The sequence below is a fragment of the Marmota marmota genome, unplaced genomic scaffold (assembly GCF_001458135.2).
Source record: "Marmota marmota marmota unplaced genomic scaffold, marMar, whole genome shotgun sequence".
NCBI classification, from domain to species: Eukaryota; Metazoa; Chordata; class Mammalia; order Rodentia; family Sciuridae; genus Marmota; species Marmota marmota.
This window is the reverse complement of record NW_025999842.1, coordinates 64,397,008-64,418,456: the sequence shown is the minus strand read 5'-3', so window position 1 is coordinate 64,418,456 and position 21,449 is coordinate 64,397,008. Positions and strand designations below refer to the sequence as shown.

Here is a 21,449-nt window from a genome sequence, read left to right as displayed (position 1 = left end):
TTTTTTTTTTTTTTTTTCACATTTTGCAATCAATTAAAATATAGCCTATAGGGGCTGGAGTTGTAGCTCAGTGGCAGAGCACTTGCCTTGCAAGTGTGAGGCACTGGGTTCAATCCTAGGACCACATAAAAACAAATAAAGGCATTGAATCCATATACAACTAAAAAAATTTTTTAAATACATATTTTTTAGCTCTAGGTAGACACAATATCTTTATTTTATTTTTATGTGATGCTGAGGCTTGAACCCAGCGCCTCACACATGCCAGATGAGAGCCTACCACTTGAGCCACATCCCCAGCCCCCCCAAATTTTTTTAATAGAGTAAAATATAGCCTATAGCCTACATAAAGTTCTCTCCCATGCAAACCTGCATCCTCTGGCATTAGCCACACACTCAAGATAAAAAATTTTATGGGATTATTTGTTATCCTCCCAGGGAGTCTTAACTCAATTTCAACATATGGGAATCTATTCTCCACTGGAAATTTTGTTACTTTTAGGCTCACTATGAATACTGTCACATTCTTGTTGAGAAAAATTGGACCACTTTGCATTCCTACCATAGTAACAATTTCACTTCCCTTGTCAAAGCTGGGTCTTAACAATTACAAGTTTTTACAAAAAAGTTGCCCTCAATGAAATGATGCACTTTTAAGTTGGATCAATTTGCACAGCATTTTATTCTAGGAAGTTGTATACAGGTTTATACACGTATGGTTATTGCAATGTTCTCTTTTTGCTAAAGTAACTAATGGGAAACCGTCTTCATCTTCATCAAAGAGCTGGCTGCATATAAATCTGATGGACAGTGGATAGATTGCCATGCAGAGGGAAAAAGAAAAGTACTTATAAAATGAGCTAGTCTGGGAGGATCTTTAAGATGCAATATTTTAAGATATAAACTGAGAACAGCTGAACGTATATGGGGCTCCATATTTGCTTTGAAAATGAGCATTAATACTAGACACAGCTCTCCTTTCCCTAACGAGAAGTGTTCCCAAACTCATCCAAGTTTTCCTGTCTGATGTCGAAAAATAAATGTATTTGAAAAGCAACTAGTATTAGTTATCAACTCCCCTGATTCTGCAGTGTCCGACAATCAACCTAGTTTATTGTCAAATTAGAACAAGAACATGGTCCCAGCTCAGAAGCTTAAAGGTGTCGCTGGCTTTGGTAGCAAAGAAAAGCAGAGTGTGATGGACATGACTAAGCTGGGCCCACTTCTCTGCCCTAGCTTCCCTGGGCCAGGTTCCAGGATCTGAGTGGGCGCCTGCTCCTCACCCACCTCCCCACCAAGTACAGCAACAGCTGCCTGACAGGACTTTACCACTAGACAAAAAACTGCTGTGCTTTTTTAAACACACGTGTAAGAAAAAGAAAAAACAGCACAACTGGATTGGGAAGAAAAGACTTGCAAAACATGTTTTTGATAAAACCATTTTTAAATTTTTTTAGTTTATTTTTATTTTGTTAGATGTGACAGCAGAATGCATTACAATTCATACTACACATATAGAGCACTTTTCATATCTCTGGTTGTATGCAAAGTGGAGTCACACCATTCGTGTCTTCATACATGTACTTAGGGTGATGATGAAGAACATGAAGATGTATGAGGGCACGAATGGTGTGATTCTACTTTGATAAAACCATTTTTATGCAAAAGAAAAGGGCAGAGACTAGAAACGATGATGGAGAAATCAAGGGAAAGCGGCCCTAGTCCCTTCAGTGAAAAGTCTAAAATTTGCAAGTAAAGTACTGAAGCGGAGGCCTAGAAAGTCTCCAGGATGAATGTCTGACTGTTTTCTCTATCTCTATGCACACAGACCCAACTGAATGGGTGGATGGCCCTGTGGGACAGGCTGAAAGGGAACACTGACTGGCTCTGTGGTTGAAGGGTCCCTCCTGATAGGACCCTGGCCTCTCCTCCTAGGAATGAGTTCAGGCTCTGAGACATGGCTGAGGTCTGGAAACTGAGCCAACAGCCAGACTTTGGCGGGCGTCAGCCATCCTTGGGTTTTCCTTCACTTCTTGAACTCAGACAGAGTCTGGGTTGCCTGCCCAGATGCTTTGCCATGAGGTACCCTGTGATCTCTCAGCCCAGGCTGGCTTTCTGCTTCTAAGAATGTGCAGACTCTTTCCTTCCACCTGTTCATCACGTCCATTTGGGTTCTGTGTTACCAGAATTTTTCTTCTCCATTACTTGCTCGGAGCCCAGTTCTGGAATTCTGTCACCCAGCAAGCACCTAGGCCCTTAGCAGTCATCATCAGTGACCTCCTAGACAATGTTGGTGCCCTTGTTGCCAGGTTTTTTATTTTGTTTTATTTTTAATTGCTACATATAAACATAAAATTATATATATTAAAGGAGGTGCCATGTGAAGTTTTAATACTGTTAAATGTATTAAATGTATCTTTTGCTACAAGCATTTATCATCTTTATGGTGAAAACTTTCAAAATCCTTTCTTTTAGCTACTTGAGATAGCTAAAAGTTGTTGTCTATAGTCACCCCACTGTGTCATAGCACACCAGAACTTCTTACTCCTACGTAACTGTAACTGTAACTTAGGACCCATCAGTCAACCCTTTCCCCAACCCTCCTTTTTCATTTACCATATACAGCCTCTGGTAAACACCATTCAATTCTCAACTTTTGGGATTAACTTTTTTGGATTCTATCTCCAAGTGAGATCATATGGTACTAGTCTTCCTGTGCCTGACTTACTTCTTTAACATGATGATCTCCATTTCCATTAATTGTGTTGAAGATGACAAGATTTTGTCCATTTTATGGATGAATAGTATTCCAGTGTGTGTTATGTATCACATGGTCATTATCTGTTCATCAGTAGATTGTTTGTTCTTTGGCCTTTGTGAATAGTGCTACAATAAACATGGGAGTGCAGGTGTCTTTGATAGACTATATTTATTTCCTTTGGCTAATACCCAGTAGAGGAATTCCTGGATCATATCCTGGTGTTATTTTTTTAATTTTTTGAGGACACTCCATACTGCTTTTCCTAGTGGCTCTATGAATTGACATTCCCACCAATAGTATATAAGGGTTCCAAGCCAGCACTTATTATCTTTTGTGTATTTAATAATGACCATTCTTAGTGGAGGGAAATGATATCTCATTGTAGTTATGATCTGCATTTCAAAGACAATTTGTGGTACTGAGTACTTTTGCATANCAGGGTTAGGACAACATATATCCCTAGGCCTGGCTCTGCTCTATAGACTCTCATCCCAAGGCTGTTGACCCTTGAACTTTCCACCACACTTTGCCTGGGGATCTCAGCACATGCGCCCACAGAAAGTCTGTGCTACCGGCCACCCGCCTAGCATCCAGCTTCCCGCCTCGTCCTGCCTCCTGCCTCCTGCCTTGAAACCGGTCTTAGCCCTATGTGTAGTCTCCACGCCCAGCTCCGCTCTCTGCCCCGCGCCCGCGGATCTTTTAAAAAGCGGCCGGCACACACCGGCACCCCCTCGCGCTCCAGTGTAATCCACACATGGCTCTGGATACCCTCACCTGGCTGCTCTTTTCTGTCACCCTAGCTCTGCTTCTACTGCCCGACTGTTTCTGGGCGGCGCGGACCGGTGAGTTCAACTGAAGAGGACTTGGACCAGGTGGGACTGAGCCTGCGGGGGCGGTGGAGGGGCCTGAGGAGGGGACCCAGGCTCAGTCCTTCTATCAGGTGCACATATGTGACGCCTGTCACATGACTTTCCGCCACCCCTTAAGTTGTATCTTGTCTGGTTCTCATCCTCAGGCCATTGAGAGGAGCTGGAAAGAAAAAAGTAAGGGCGGGAGGTGGGAGGGGCAAGAGGAAAAGAGAACACTAGCTGGCAATCTCTGGTGATGTCTCCCAGCCCCACCGCTGTCTCCCCAAAGCAGTGCCAGAGCCACAGCCACCAGGACCAGGTGCACAGGGGCGTGACCCCACAGGGTTAGGACAACATATATCCCTAGGCCTGGCTCTGCTCTATAGACTCTCATCCCAAGGCTGTTGACCCTTGAACTTTCCACCACACTTTGCCTGGGGATCTCAGCACATGCGCCCACAGAGCCTCAACTGCCACCAGCCACAATCACTTTTCTGTGATTCAGTGAGCCACCACCCAGCTCACCTCCCTTCACTACTTTTCTTATCTAGCCACGCCCCCATCCAGGGCCTCCCTACCTTCCCATCCACCTAGGGGACCCTAACCTCCTCCACCACCACCTGGCACCATATACCCATGCCTGAGGACATACCCTGCAAACATCCCCACCTCACCCACAGATCCTAAGGCAAGAGGAGGTGGCCCCATTTTTCCAAGTATGACCTTGGTAATGGTATAGAGCTGGGGTCATCTAAGAAACAGATAGTGCAAAGACCTCCTCTTCAAACCCCAATTCTTTTGATCAAGTCCTAAAGATTTCAGACATTTTGCCAGAATAACAAAAATGAGTTTATTGAAGAGATACGAAAAGGGAAAGGCAACACTCTCAAGGGAGAGAGTGGGTCCTCTCTGAGAGGAAAGAGACAACCTGCCTCTCCTGTGCTCCAGTTGTATTGGGGATCCCAGGAAAGTTTCCAGAGAGTCCTGCCCAGGCTCATCTCTTGGCTTTTTTTTTTTTTTTAATATTTATTTATTTATTTTTAGGTGTAGTTGGACACAATACCTTTATTTTATTTATTTTTATGTGGTGCTGAGAATCGAACCCAGGGCCCTGCACATGCTAGGCGAGCGCTCTACCTCTGAGCCACAACCCCAGCCCACCTCTTGGCTTTTGACTGACATCAGGGTGACATCAGGTTTCAAGTTAGCATTGCCATGACAACTGTCTCTCCTTGGCCCATGCTGCCTGGTTCTAAATGGAATTTTAATCATTTTTATAGGGGTTTTATGGTTAGGAGGAATTATCTTTATATTCCAAAATCTGTTCTGTGAAACACCCTTCACATAGCTCTCCCTTCAAAGTAACTTGGGTTCCTCTTATCAACATTATTTCCTGCCTACATTTCTTGCATATAACAGGTAGTTTGCTGAGGAATGTGACATATCCTGTCCAGTAGAGTTAGATAAATTGCTTTTTAGCAAAGAAAGCATATGGGGGTCAGCACAGTGGGACATTTTATAATTATTATTTTTTTTTTAAAGAGAGAGAGAGAGAGAGAGATTTAATATTTATTTTTTTTTTAGTTTTCGGCGGACACAACATCTTTGGTTGTATGTGGTGCTGAGGATCGAACCCGGGACGCACGCATGCCAGGCGAGCGTGCTACCACTTGAGCCACATCCCCAGCCCATTTTATAATTATTATTCATTTATTCTCTTGACATCATGTTCCCACCATCCTCAACTGTCTGTCTAACAGCAAATGTGCCATCTGTACGTTTCTGTTGTGGGGGCATCTATAGACTCCTGACCTTGATCCTAAGCCTATGTAGTCTATCTCTTGGGGAGCCAACATCTTATAGTGGTATAAAGTAGGCACAAATTGCAGACAGTAAGCACTTTCAACTCTGCAGGACACACTATACCTGTCTCTATATCAAGTACTCAATTCTGCTTTATTGTGAGAGGAACTAAAGACAACATGAAAATGAATGGGATTTGCCCACTGTCCTAGTCATCTGACCCTAGATTAGAGTGTCTCCAATGTTGGTGCCCATCCCCAGGTTGTCTTCTCCAAATAGTTCTTCAGATGCATATTTCATAGGGAGACGCAGGTCCTATGTTCCTGTGGCTTCAGGTTGGACTGGTTTTTAGGAGGGGTTCCTGTAGATTGGGGCTGACTATCCCCCAAAACACAGCATTTGCTACCCAGTGGATTCCTTGGTTCATTAGGCAGTAGGGTACCTTCCTGAAGTCACAGGTGTGAGCTGAGGGGGGAGGTGTTGCACTAAGTAGAGGACAAATGTTTGTCCTCCAGGATGAGATACTATTTAAACAAACTGCCTGGACAAGGCATTGTCAGAAGATTGTACTTGGCCTTCACTACTGGGGGAAGCCCTGACCTCACAAGTGACTCACTAAGCCCATGGATGATTCATTTCAGTTACAAATTGAAGGAATTTGAAATGACCATTGAGTGGGTCTGTGGTCCCAGACCTCTGTGAGCAGGACCTGAGACAGGTCCATTCATTCCTGGCCCCACATGCACCTACCTTGTCAGTACCAGGAGACCATGTGATACTTCAGATGCCTGGGCATGAGGTCAGCTCACACTGCCTCCAGGATGAATGTCTGACTGTTTTCTCTATCTCTATGCACACAGACCCAACTGAATGGGTGGATGGCCCTGTGGGACAGGCTGAAAGGGAACACTGACTGGCTCTGTGGTTGAAGGGTCCCTCCTGATAGGACCCTGGCCTCTCCTCCTAGGAATGAGTTCAGGCTCTGAGACATGGCTGAGGTCTGGAAACTGAGCCAACAGCCAGACTTTGGCGGGCGTCAGCCATCCTTGGGTTTTCCTTCACTTCTTGAACTCAGACAGAGTCTGGGTTGCCTGCCCAGATGCTTTGCCATGAGGTACCCTGTGATCTCTCAGCCCAGGCTGGCTTTCTGCTTCTAAGAATGTGCAGACTCTTTCCTTCCACCTGTTCATCACGTCCATTTGGGTTCTGTGTTACCAGAATTTTTCTTCTCCATTACTTGCTCGGAGCCCAGTTCTGGAATTCTGTCACCCAGCAAGCACCTAGGCCCTTAGCAGTCATCATCAGTGACCTCCTAGACAATGTTGGTGCCCTTGTTGCCAGGTTTTTTATTTTGTTTTATTTTTAATTGCTACATATAAACATAAAATTATATATATTAAAGGAGGTGCCATGTGAAGTTTTAATACTGTTAAATGTATTAAATGTATCTTTTGCTACAAGCATTTATCATCTTTATGGTGAAAACTTTCAAAATCCTTTCTTTTAGCTACTTGAGATAGCTAAAAGTTGTTGTCTATAGTCACCCCACTGTGTCATAGCACACCAGAACTTCTTACTCCTACGTAACTGTAACTGTAACTTAGGACCCATCAGTCAACCCTTTCCCCAACCCTCCTTTTTCATTTACCATATACAGCCTCTGGTAAACACCATTCAATTCTCAACTTTTGGGATTAACTTTTTTGGATTCTATCTCCAAGTGAGATCATATGGTACTAGTCTTCCTGTGCCTGACTTACTTCTTTAACATGATGATCTCCATTTCCATTAATTGTGTTGAAGATGACAAGATTTTGTCCATTTTATGGATGAATAGTATTCCAGTGTGTGTTATGTATCACATGGTCATTATCTGTTCATCAGTAGATTGTTTGTTCTTTGGCCTTTGTGAATAGTGCTACAATAAACATGGGAGTGCAGGTGTCTTTGATAGACTATATTTATTTCCTTTGGCTAATACCCAGTAGAGGAATTCCTGGATCATATCCTGGTGTTATTTTTTTAATTTTTTGAGGACACTCCATACTGCTTTTCCTAGTGGCTCTATGAATTGACATTCCCACCAATAGTATATAAGGGTTCCAAGCCAGCACTTATTATCTTTTGTGTATTTAATAATGACCATTCTTAGTGGAGGGAAATGATATCTCATTGTAGTTATGATCTGCATTTCAAAGACAATTTGTGGTACTGAGTACTTTTGCATATGCCTGTTGGCTATTTGTGTGTCTCTTCTGAGAAATGTCTGTTCAGATTTTTCTCCATTTTATATCAGGTTGTTGGGTTGTTATTTTTTTTTAGTTCCTTATGTAGTCTGGATATTAACCTCTCATCACATGTGACATTTACACACATCTTCTTCCATTCAGTATAGTGTCTCTTCACACTGAAAATTGTTTCCTTTGCTGTGCAGAAGCTTTTTATCCTGGTCTAAGTCCAGGCCTTCTGGAATGGTATAGTGAGGATGCCTAAAAATCTGTTCCTCATAGAACTATTGAGAAAAGGTACAAATGTTTTCAACAATCAGCTCTGTCAGGCCTCTGAAAATTAACCAAAACATACACCAACGTGAGGAGCATTTATTCAAGAAAAATGGCCAAATTTCAGAAAGAACAGTGAGATTTATGGCATGTTAACATGACCCATTCCCATTCCCCACACCCATCTTGGAAGTGGCCTGGAAATGGAGCAAGTGCACAATCTTCTAGGAAAACTAGCATCCCAGCCCAGAAGGTGCACTCTGGCCTTGGTGCACTCTGGAGTTGCCCCATTCATAGGTCTCATCATTATTTGACTACACAGAACTCATTCTTGGCAAAAGTGGGCAAGGGGAATCCCTACAGCAACTTTCTCTTTTTATATATATATTTTACTTGTAGATGGATATAATAACTTTAATTTAATTATTTATTTTTATGTGGTGCTGAGGATCAAACCCAGTGTTTCACATGTGCAAGGCAAGCATTTTACCACTGAGCCACAACCCCAACCCCTACCTTCTCATTTAAAAGCAAACTAATTTTATTCTTAAGGGACTCCATCTTCATGGCCTAATGCTGCGACCTGCACTGCAGTTAATTCAGGAAACCAGACAAGGGGCAATAGGGGATTAGAAAAGACAAATAGATGGTAGAGTGCTTGCATTGCATGCACAGGTCCTGGATTTCATACTAGCACCATAAAAAAAAAAAAAAAAAAGGAACACAGAAGGAGAGAAAAAAAGCTGGGACCTGGTAAAAGATATAACACTAACTGGTGGAAGTGCAATGACCAGTAGAGTCAAGCTCAGCACATTTNACCTTCTCCCTGAGAGTTCCCAAGAGAGGCATCACCTCTGTCACAGGACAGTTCAAGACCCATACTTCAGTCACCACTCCCAACAACCTAATCACCAACCAATAACTTTGTCACAGGAGAAGAAGTTTCTGGAGAAGGGGTCTGAGGATTCCCAGAAGTAGGCTGACTCAGCTCAAGACTAGCTGGGTCCTTGGCATATGCATCAGAGAAGAATTTCAGCATGAGCCAGGCAAAGACATAGACTGGGCTTTATTTAGGAAGGTAGATACACATCCAAGGGAGAACGCAGCTGACTTGAGTGAGGAGCAGCCCTGACTTGGGCTGGGGGCCCAGTATTTAGAGAAGAGCTGTACTAGAGGCTGGAGTGGAGGTGGATCCGGGGTGGGGCTGCAAAATTTCTCCCCAGTTTTTCTGTGCTTATGTATTTCCCTCATTTTACAAGGGCATGGGCCAAGGTTTGCAACTGTGTCTTCTGCATCTCGGTGACATGATTCTGCACTTCAGTGGCTTGAGGGTGTTTCCCTTAAGATTCCATATTTCTCTCTCTTTATCCTAAATCCCTAATACACATTGTTGATTAAGTTTCAACATATAAATTTGAAGGCAACTCAAATATTCAGGCTATAATAATCCTTCTGCTGAATTGTCTCACCAAAGAGATGAGGAAACTTGAATAAGGCACATAGCCCTTGTATTTGTCACTTGAATATGATCAGAGTAAAAACCAAAGGCCTAGGTATCTCTATAGTCTGGCCAGCCATTCCCTAATCTGTCCTCTGCTCACGCAGTCCCTACCCCAGTGTTTACCTGCTGGTCTTCAGCATATTGCAGAATTCTCCAGCCTCAGAGCCTTTGCACTGCCATCCCTTCAGACTGGACTGTTCTTCCCTGAGGAATCTACCTGTGTCATTCTCACATCTAGTTCTCAGGTGACACACCCTTCCATGCCTCCCCCTTTTGAATCCTTTATTCATTTATTCTTTATTTAATTTTTAAAATTGTCATATAATAGAGATATATTTTTCCCCCTTTAACCATTTTGATTGTAAAGGTACCATTTAAAATTGTAATACCTCGACCTGCTGGAACAGTCCTGAACCTTCTCAACCTGAGTTTTTTCCCCCTCATTCAGTGACCTATTTAAACACACTGTGCCAGTTTTTGATTGCTACTGTAATAAATTACATATATATATTCTTTCATCGTTCTGGAGATGTAAACACCAAACTCTCACAGGGTTATACTCAATAATCATTTCTTTGTAAGGCTGTATTCCTTCAGAAAACTCCAGAAAGAATATATTTCCTGACCTTTTCCTGATTCTAATCTTTAAGTCTATTGATGTGATGAATTCCAAAAACCTAAACAGAACACTGGACATCTTTTTATTGTTTTAAGTTTAGTTTTAATTTACACTTCTCTAATTGCTAGAGATGTTGGACATTTTTTCATATAGTTTTTGACCATTTGGATTTCTTCTTCTGTGAAGTGTCTGTTCATTTCCTTTGCCCATTTATCGATATCGTTTTTTTAGTTTTTTGAGTTCTTTGTATACCCTGGAATATAATGCTCTATCTGAGGTACAAATGGAAAATATTTTCTCCCATTCTATAAGCTCTCTCTTCATGTTCTTAATTGTTGCCTTTGCTGAGAAAAGGCTTTTTAGTTTAATGCCATCCCATTTATTGATTCTTGATTTTACTTCTTGTGCTTTAGGAGTCTTTTTGAGGAATTTGCTTCCTAAGCTGACATGATGAGAGTTGGGCCTACAATTTTTTCTACTAGGCACAGAGTCTCTGCTCTACTATCAAGGTCCTTGATGCACTTTGAGTTGCGTTTTGTGCAAAGTGAGAGATAGGGGGTCAATTTCATTCTGCTATGTATGGATTTTTAGTTTTCCCAGCACCATTTGTTGAAGAGGCTGTCTTTTCTCTAATTTATGTTCATGGTGCCTCTGTCTAGTATGAGATAACTGTATATATGTGGGTTTGTCTCTGTGTCTTCTATTCTGTTCTATATATTCCATTCAAACTGGACTGTTCTTCATAAATGTTTTTATGCCAATACCATGCTGTTTTCATTACTACAGCTTTGTAGTACAGTTCAAGGTCTGGTATTGTGATGCCTCCTGCTTCACTTTTCTCACTAAGGATTGCTTTGGCTATTCTGGGCCTCTTATTTTTCCAACTGAACTTTATGACTGCTTCTTCTATATCTATGAAAAATATCATTGGAATTTTAATAGGACTTGCATTAAATCTGTATAGGACTTTTGGTAGCATGGCTGTTTTGACAATATTAATTCTGCCTATCCAAGAACATGGAAGATTTTTTTCCACTTTCTAAGGTCTTCTTCAGTTTATTTCTTTAGTATTCTATGGTTTTCATGTTGGAGGACTTTTACCTCTTAGTTAGATTGATTCCCAAGTTTTTGTTTGTTCTTTTTTTTTTTTTTAAGGTTATTGTGAATGGGATAGTTTTCCTAATTTCTCTTTCAGCTGATTCATCATTGGTGTGTAGGAATGCAATTGATTTATGGGTGTTAATGTTAAACCCTCTTACTTTGCTGAATTCATTTATGACTTTTAGATACTTTTTGGTGGAGTTTTGGGGTCTTCTAAATGTAGAATCATGTCTTGGCAAATAGGAATAGTCTGAGCTCTTCTTTTCCTATTTATGTTCCTTTAATTTCTTTCTTTTCTCTAATTGCTTTGGCTAGGGTTTCAAGAACTATGTTGAATAGGAGTAGGAAAAAGAGGGCATCCCTGTATTGTTTCAGTTTTTAGAGTGAATGATTTCATTTTTTCCCCATTTAGAATGATGTTGGCCTTGGGTTTAGCATGGATAGTTTTTACAATGGTAAAGTATGTTCCAATTATCCCTATTTTTCTACTGTTTTGAGCACAAATGGATGCTGATTTTTGTCAAATGCTTTTTCTGCATGTACTCACAGAATCATATGATTCTAGTCTTTAGGTCTATTGAATTACATTTATTGATTTCCACATGTTGAAACAACCTTGCATCACTAGAATGAACCCCATTTGATCATGATGCAATATCTTTTTAATATGTTTTGATATGCTACTTGCAATTATTTTATTAAGAATTTTTGCATCTATGTTCATCAGGTATATTGATCTGAAATTTTCTTCCCTTGAAGTGTCTTTGTCTGGTTTTGGTATCAAGATGATATTAGAGTCATAGAATGAGTTTGGAAGGTCCCTCTTCTTTCTTACTTCATGAAATAATTTGGTGTAAGTTCTTCTTTGAAGTTTTGGTAGATCTTGACTAAGAGGCCCTCTGGTCCTAGGCTTTTCTTTGTTGATAGCATTTTGACGGTGTCTTCAATATCATTGTTTGAAATTGGTACATTCAAATTTTCTATGCCCTCCTGATTCAATTTAGTAGATCATATGTATCTAGAGATTTAAGATAGAAACTTTTGACAAACTGGTAAACTGTTTTCTTAAAAAAACTTCCTCCAATACCAGAGATCTTGAATAGCCTCCAGATCAATCATCCAGAAACATCTCTCCACATAATTGAAGAACTTGGCTTCCATTTTGGGAAGAGAAGGACCCTTTTGTACTTTCTTTCATTCTTGTTTTTATGCTTTGGCATAAGTGGGTCTTTGGTTTTTCAGGAGTTTTTCCCTGTGTTCTGGAGGATTCTTGACCTCTTGATCTTGGTGTCAGTGGTTTTTCATCTTCCCTGTTCTTATGTCATTGTTGTGCATTTTTAGCTGGAGAGTCAGAAAGAGGTTTCCTCACGAGTGCTTTTATTTAGTTTCTTCATCAACAAAATCATCATCTTTAGCAGCAACAAGTTTTACTGCTTTCTATTGAACCTTGCTACTGCTTCTAGGGTCCAACTGCTTTCCAGATTCCTGAAGAACTTGACATCCTTCTGTGCTTCTGACCTGGGATCTTCCTCCACAGTGTGCACAGACCAGGAAGCACACTTCATATCAAGACCATACATGGTATAATTTTCAAGTCCCCAAGGGAAATTATTTACTGCACAGACATTTTTCAAAACTGCCACCATTGGCTTACTGGGACTGCCTTCATAATCCATTGCCTCTGCTTCAGCAAGGTGCAGTTCATCCTTTGCACCACCCATCAAAAGACCATTCTTAAAAATTACTTGTGTTCATTTTCATCATTATCCACCTGAAAGTGATCATCTTTGTCAGCCTCTATTTCTCAACCAAAAAGGTAATTCTGGGGCTCTAGGGCTCGTGCCTGTATTGACTGAATCTCTAATTGTGGGGTATTGAATGCAAATGGATCTCAGTCATTAAGAGGAAGGGTTTGAAAGGTTAGAGGTAATGGGACAGAGGAGAGTGAGGTTGGGAGAAAATACAGACTTGGGAAGAAAGCAGATAGCAAAAGAGGCAGGGAAAAGAGGAGAAGCAGTATGTAGAAGGAAGGAACTCATATAACCTCCAGCAAGCTCTGCTTCCCCTACAGAGACTGGGTATTCACAGTGAATTTTGTTTTTTAACATCTGCATTTCTAATTTTTAGAATTCTATTAATAAGTAATTCTGTTTTGCATTACCTGCTAACCATGCCTTTGACAACCTTTTTCTTCATTGAATTTCAATAGACTGGTCCTTAGTCCTCCAATGGTAGGTTTGGGGCATGCCCACACCCAGGGGAAGAGGCATACCTGCACATGCCTGGCTAATTTTGCCTGTTTCTCTGATATTTATTCTCAATAGAATGTCTCCAGTATATTCCACTAGCTATCTTCTTTTGCTACTTCTGCTGCTAGTAGAAGCTTGGAAGACTGTGAGTCATGAGTGTTAGCAAGAACTGGTTAGGGGTTGGGTTTGTAGCTCAGTGGTAGAGCACTTGCCTTGCATGCGTGAGGTACTGGGTTTGATCCTCAGCACCAAATAAATAAATAAAATAAAGGTTTTGTGTCCATCTAAACTAAAAATAAAATAAAAAATAAAAAAAAATAACTGGTTGGAAACAGGGAGAAGAGATTGGGGCTCCATGCTGGGCACAGATAAGTGGATACGTCTTCTAAAGAATGGGGAAAGGGTGTGGTTTGGCTAGAGAGGTTCCCCGGAATCTGATAATCAGCTCATAGGGCTCCAGCCTAGGACACCAGACTAGGTTCTGTGCTCCTGTGTGGCAGCTCCCCTCTGCTGCCATGTTCCTGTATCTACTCCATGATGACCTCCCTGAACACCAAGACCCATGATGAATTTGGCCTGTGATCTCTGATGCCTTCTTTTTCTCTCTATTGGAAATACTGACTGTTCAGCTAGGTTTTAAGTTTCAGGAGGAGAGATACCATCTTGTATTTTTTGTACCCAGAACTTGGTAGAGGTCACTGAAAGTGCTTTCAGATTTTCTCCTGGTACAACTGTGCCTGTGAGGGGTCCCTGATAGCATGAGAGCATCCTACAACCTCAGTTAAAGGTGACACCAAAATAAGGATCTAGAAGGTTGACGGGGTCTAGGATGAAGACCCTTCCCTCTGCCAGCTTGGCCCTTCAGAGGGAGTCTGAGAATCACAGAAGGATGGGAACTAATGGTCCTCTTCTCCCTGTCCTGAACCTCACTTCATTGTTTCTCTCACAGGTACCCACTCTCTTTGCCTCGACTTCACTGTCAAATCTCAGTCCAGACCTGGGGAGTCCTGGTGTGAAGTGCAGGGCTCAGTGGATAAGACCACTTTCCTTCAGTATGACTGTGAGAGCAATAAGATCAAACCTTTGGGTCACCTGGGAAGGGAGGTGAATGCCACCAAAACATGGACACAATTGACCGAAATGCTGAGAGAACTGGGGCAAGATCTCAGGATGATCCTGCTTGACATGGACTTGGAAAAAAATAAGACCATGGGTAAGTATGGAATAGGGTGAAGAGATAGAGAAGGAGAGAGGAAGGGGTGGAGTGCACATATGGAGGAGGCTCTGGATGTATTTGTGTAAAAGAGATTAACATTGGCCCAGCCTTAGAGGGATGTGGGGCTTAATGTGCAAGAAAGGGCATATCTGGGAGAAAGGAATACAGGCCTCTAAATGTGCAGAGAAATGCTCAACTTATTGGGAGGTGATGGATCTATCAAGAGTGGGAGATGATGGTTTTGTTGTGTATTGCAGGTCATGTCACCCTGCAGGCCAAGATGTCTTGTCAGCTTGAAGGAAACAATGACCTTGGTTCATTCTGGAATTTCAGCATTGATGGACATCTCTCTACTTAAATGTGATGCACATGGAGTGGACAGTGATTAATCCTAGAGCCAGAGGGATCAAGGAGAAGTGGGAGAATGAGAAAGAACTGACAGAACGTTTAAGGAAGGTCTCCATGGGAGATTGCAATCACTGGATCAGGGGATTCTCAGAGCACTTGGAGGAAATGCCAAGTAGGGAGCTGAGTTACTATGAAACTCAGCAGGATGGGAAAGATGTGGGAATTCTCTTTAAAGGTCTGATGATTTTCCTGTGGGGTGTGAGCATGTGCATATAATGAAAAATTTGATGGGTTGAATGACTGATTTCTTCATCGGCTTCTTGACTGGACAATCAGTGATAGCCATGTGGATTTGTCACCAGCCTTCTTTCTCATCTCACCTCCCAAGGTCTCTTCTTTACAGGAGCCCCCATTGTCCATTAATCAATGATCCAGTCATTAATGGTCGGCCAACTAGTTCCCAGGTCTGTATACATTTCTGTAAACTTCCAGGCCTTCTCTTGTTACAACAAATTGGATGGACTTTTGCTGTCCCCTTCAGTAGTAATGTGAGCTCTATAAGGACATGGCACAATCTCTGTTCATCTCTGTACCCCCAGGACCTGGTAGAATAATCGTCCCATAATGAGTCAGTATATATGAGTCGCATGCACTGTATGGGGAAAACGGGTGCTGAAGAATGGATATTTTTAATTTTGACAGGGATTTTGCTCTTTTGTTTGTTTTAGCACCAACATCAACAGTCCCAGTTACCAGCGGGTCTCCACGTACCTCATCTGTTACAGTGACCAGCTTAGTGATCATCATTGTCTTAATTTTAGTCGTCAGTCATCATCATCTTCATGCCCATCAAGTTCTATATGAAATCAACAGACACCATGAAAGGTGAGGAATAGGCTGTCCTCTGGCCTTTGGGTGGCGCTGTCTCAGTCTGGTAGGGCCTTGGGACAGGTGTTCCACCAGTTTCACCCAAGCCCCTGGCCACTGATATCTCTCCACAGAAATGATGCCCTTCCTTAGCCTTGAGCACTGCCCACTCCACAGTAGTGCTGGAATGACTGCTGCTGAGTAGAGGAGGCCACTGTAGGTAGCACAGCAGTGCAGTGAGTGGAGGGACACACAGGAGTCTCCTCCTGAGTGGGGCAGTGCCTGAGATCTGGAGAATCTGGGTGGGTGTTGGCTCTAGATCTTTGGTTGAGGAGTTATTTGCTCTCTAGGATAATATAACATAGGTTAATAATTTTCCTTAATGTTGTAGAAGCTGTTCCATCATCTAATATGTCTTCTGTGGACCATGGGAAGGCAACATCATCAGACCACCCTTGGTGGCAAGAAGTGTCCTTTGATGACAGTCTCTACTCTGCCACTCTTTCCAACAAACTTTCCTCCATTTGAGTGGAATTGGAAAGCCTGTAGACATTTCCCGTATTTATAGAGGAAGATGATTTAAAAGGATATTTATCTTGGTTTAGTGAGGTTTATCTATGTATTCACACTTATTTTTGTATATAATTAAGTTATTGATGGACAGAAACCACAAGTCAACTGTGCTAACTCACTAGATATTATGACACAAATGATTAAGGCCATAGAGTGAAGTGACATGTGGATATATTAACATCTTGTTGTGACACCTGGCATAAAAGATTCTTAACAACCTTCATCGCAACCCAGAGGAACAAGGCATGTTCTGTCCGAGGAAGAATGGATCTGAAGCCCTGGAGGTGGGCAGGAGGCTCTTTCAGATATTCTTTCCTTAAGGGCTCTGCCTCAGCCTTGGGGATAAGGGCTGCTCCCCAGACACACCATCTATGAATCTTTAGAGCTCTTTCCCTCTCAGTAGATAATCACTGTTAGAGTCAATAATTCCTCATACTAAACATTGCCTCTATAAATTACTTTAGTTTTAGTTTCACAACTGGACCTAGACTGACACCACTGCTCTCCAAATCACTATTCTGTATTATTTTGGCATGGCCAGTGAGTAACTCACCACACAAATGCCCCTTCCCAATGCATACTTCTCAGTCTTCTCTAAAACTAACAGTAAAGATCCCAGTGATTGGGTACGCTGAAGCAGAAGGATCACAAGTTCAAAACCAACCTCAGCAACTTTTTTTTAAAAATGGCATCTTTTTTTTCTTATAATATTTTTGTTTTGTTTTAGTTATTTATTTTTAGTATTTTTATGTGCTCTTTTTAATTATACATGATAGTAGAACGTATTTTGACATATCATACATACATGGTGTATAACTTCCCATTGTTGTGGTTTTTACATGATGTGGAGTTACACTGTTCATGTATTTATATATGAACATAGGAAAGTTATGTCTGATTCATACTGTCTTTCCTTCTCCCACCCCCCTCTGTTTCCCCATTTACCTCTGTCTAATCCAAGAACCTCCCCTTATTGTGAGTCAGCCTCCCAGCCTCAGCAACTTAGTGAAGCTAAGCAAGTTAGGAAGACTGTATCAAAAATAAATAATTAAATTTTAAAGGACTGGTAGTATAGCTCAGTGGTACTGTGCCTTTGGATTCAGTTTCCAATATCAAAAATTTCTATTTCTTAATAAAAAGTAAAATTGTGTAAGTAGATATTACCTAATATTTTTCAAAAGATTAGTCTACCATTCATGTCAGTATGAAACACATGAGATCATCTGAACAGGTAAATGTTGTTGCCCCTGTACACCCAACATAGTGAAAGGGTAAAGTTTCTAAGCTGCTTCTAAACTGCAAAGCCTGAGTTAAAATGTAAAAGACCGGGCATCTTAAAGTTTCTAAGCTGCAAGGCCTGAGTTAAAAAGTGAAGGACCGGGAGTTGTTAAGTTCCTCTGCTACATCCAGAACCTGAAATTCCTGAGGCAGTTAAGACAACGCCCTACTGGCCATTTAGTTGATTAATAGCCTAGGGCCCTGTGCAGCTTGTCACGTAGGCATACAGGGCCCGAACCAATCAGTCTGAATGTAACCCCCTCCTTAGGAATGACCTATCACTCCAGCCTTCCCTGTTCCCACCAATGTATGTACTAATCAAGTCTAAGAATTGTTGTTTGACTTTCCCGCGGTGTATGGTGATTTGTTAAAGGAGACTGTGATGTATGTAAAGTCCCCGCCCTCCCCCCAAAAAGTGTACTTAAGCATTGTTCAACCCTGGCTCTGGGCTCTGGGCTGCTCTCCCTTCTCGAGTGGGCACGGAGCCCCAGTATGCTGGAATCTCAATAAACCCCCTCCTGCTTATTGCATAAAGTCAGTCTCTTGGTGGTCTCTTCCTCTGGTGTTAGCTGGGCCCTTACAATAGGAAGCCTATTTAAGAGCTGGAGGAGCACACTTGTTTCCTCTTGGAGTTCTCTCAATTTGTCTTGAAAAACTGGTTCAAGAATCTTTTACAAAAAATTATATTTTCCAAGTCTCATAGCAAGAAGACTCAGGTAGTCCTTCTAGAACTCTCCTCTAAACCAGCACTTCTCAACTACAGATGATTTTGTCCATCAGTGGAACATTTGGCACTTTCTGGAGGCAAATTAGGCTATTACATGGGTAGAGGGTGCGAACTATCTGGCCCAAATGGCAGTAATTATCAGGCTAAGAAATCTCTCAGAATTTGGACTGGTCAGTGCCCATTGCCCATAACACATTACCACATGTCGCTCACATCCTGCTTGGGCGAGGAAGTGGGTACCCATCAGAGGCATGGACTGGCTGTGAAATAAAAGCTTTGAAATAAAGACAAAAGGCAAGAATTATATATTTTCAAAGCACTGGCATGTCCTGTTTAGCTGACCAGAGGGGTCTGACTTCTAACAAAGAAAAAGCCCATGCTTACTTTATTTATAGTGGTACAGAACAAAGGGGATAGATAGAGATTTCCTTGGGGCAGGGAGGGTGGACAGGATGAGAGTGGAGACAAACAGGTTGTTTATCCTTGGCAGGTTATGCCTATCTCCAGTGGCTGTGTTTGAACAGGAGCTTAGAGCCAGGTCAGGATGCCAGCATGATCTGGGATATCTCCAACTAGGGAATTCTACCCAGGAGTTCCTGGAAGACTGACTTCCCTGCCTTAATGGCTCCAACATTGTCCAGTTTGCATACAGTTCACACATGGCTCCTAACACATAACACAGTTCCAACAGTGGCCAATCTTATTGTGTGCACATTCATCAAAGCCCAGGAATGGAACTCATTTGCACAGGAAATTAGAATTTACTAGAATACTGAGGACTGTCATTATCCTGGCTCTCCCCAGGGGCACTCCTGTTACCAGGTCTATTCTCTTCCTCTAAGTCCAAGATTCACTCCTCTTGGCTGAACTCTAGAATTCTTGTCCAAAGTGAAGTAAGGCAGAAAACCATTCAGTGCTTGAAGCTGCCAAACGTGAATGGCAATACAAAAGGAGCACCCAGTTTGAAGCAAGGGATGGTGATCAGAAAAAAATGGAAAGAACCAGACACTAAAGGGATGGTTTATAACTAATTATTGTAATTTCTGACTGCAAAATTGATTCATACTGATCACAGATTGTTTTAGTCAGTTTTTTCACTGCTATGACTAAAAGACCCAACCAGCACAACTGTAGAGGAGGAAACGTTTATTTAAGGGCTCACAATTTCCAAGGTCTTATTTCACAGAAGGCCAGCTCCATTCCTCGAGGCTCATGGCACAAGAGTGTGGCACAGGGAAGCAGCTCTCATGTTATCAGAAAGCAGAGAGAGGTCTCCACTTGCCAGATACAAATATATACCCCATAGCCACACCCCACCGGCCTCCAGTGATCACTCAGTAATCCCATCAGGTATTAATTCGCTGGCTGGGTTAAGGCTATAACTCAATCATTTTTCCTCCAAACACTCTTGCATTGTCTTACACATGAGCTTTGGGGGGATACCACATCTAGACCATAACACAGACCATTTGAAAATCAGTAATATATAGCCAGGTGCAGTGGCACCTGTAATCCCAGCAGCTCAAGAGTCCAGGCAGGAGGATTGCAAACTCAAAGCCAGCCTCAGCAATTTAGTGAGGCCCTAAGCAACTCAGTGAAACTCTGTGTCTAAAGGGCTGGGTATGTGGCTCAGTAGTTGAGTGCCCCTCAGTTCAATCCCCAGTACCACAAACAAACAAACAAACTTACATGTATGTTAACTACTCAAAGATAATTAGTATGGGTAGCATCAGGAAGATCGCCAAATAGGAGTGCTTCAGCTTCATCCTGCCCCACTCATACAAATTCACCCAGCAAATTTCCAAAGACAAGAACATTACCCTGGGAGTGAGCCTAGACAACATTTCTCAAGAAATGCAGGATTCAAAGGGTAAGTGAAACTGCTTTTCCCATGCTGTCCCTCCCCCAGCTGGAATGAAACCACACACATCCCCCTACACACAAGAGCTTTTACAGTGGAAAATGTGAGGTAGAGGTGGACATTCAGCTTCACTGATATTTTGGGGCTCTTCACAAGAGGCAGGCCCCTGTCTTGCCACCCCCCCCCCAAAAAAAAAAAACATTGGGAGAACTTGCAGAACTGGATTAACTGTAGCAATTGTAAGCAAAAAAGGAGAGCCCACAGCAAAAGATGTGCATATCTTGGTGGTTGCCCTATGCTTTGGCCCAGGGAACACTATAAAATTCTAATATTTACCGGGCAGCTGTAGCAATCCTGGGCATACAGCTGCACTAGTGGTTCAACAGCTGCAGCAGAGAGACCAATCCAGATAGTCTGATGGGACTTTCTGAATAGGATGCCTCTTGGAAAACCTCACAGGACAAAGTTAACTAGGAAAACTGAAATAAATATACATACCTCAAGCATCATATTGTACATAAAAAATACATACAATGTTATCATCCATTTTTTAAAAATGATAAAAATTAAAGGCTCAGCCAATTAAAAATAAAAAAGAAAGCTGGGTGTGATGGTGCATGCCTGTAATCCCAGCAGCTCTGGAGTTGAGGCAGGAGGATTGCAAGTTCAAAGCCAGCCTCAGCAATTTAACAAGGTCCTAAGTAAACAACTTACTGAGACTCTGTCTCTAAATAAAATATTAAAAGGGCTTGGGATGTGACTTAGTGGTTAAGCGACCCCTGGGTTCAATCCCTGCTACATGCCCCCAATGTGTGTGTGTGTGTGTGTGTGTGTGATATATATATATATATATATCACCATCCTCACATTTCACGAGCAAACAATTAAAATATAGCTTATAGTCTGCATAAAGTGTCTCCCCCATGCAAGCCTGTATCCTCTGGTATTAGCCACACACTCAAGATAAAGTTTTTTTTTTTTTTTAATTTTTTATTGTTGGCTGTTCAAAACATTACATAGTTCTTGATATATCATATTTCACACTTTGATTCAAGTGGGTTATGAGCTCCCATTTTTACCCCATATACAGATTGCAGAATCACATCAGTTACACATCCATTGATTTACATATTGCCCTACTAGTGTCTGTTGTGTTCTGCTGCCTTTCCTATCCTCTACTATCCCCCCTCCCCTCC

The 21,449-nt window shown here is 41.9% G+C and overlaps 1 protein-coding gene across 1 annotated transcript in view; it reads left to right on the top strand.

Moving 5' to 3' along the window:
- The window catches only part of LOC107152440 (retinoic acid early transcript 1E-like), a 228,261-nt gene that overhangs the window by 184,260 nt on the left and 22,552 nt on the right, over nucleotides 1-21,449 (top strand). The window contains exon 5 of the mRNA XM_048800558.1: nucleotides 15,676-15,832. Within this exon, the coding sequence (XP_048656515.1) occupies nucleotides 15,676-15,832 (157 nt within the window). The remainder of the gene's footprint in view (nucleotides 1-15,675; nucleotides 15,833-21,449) is intronic.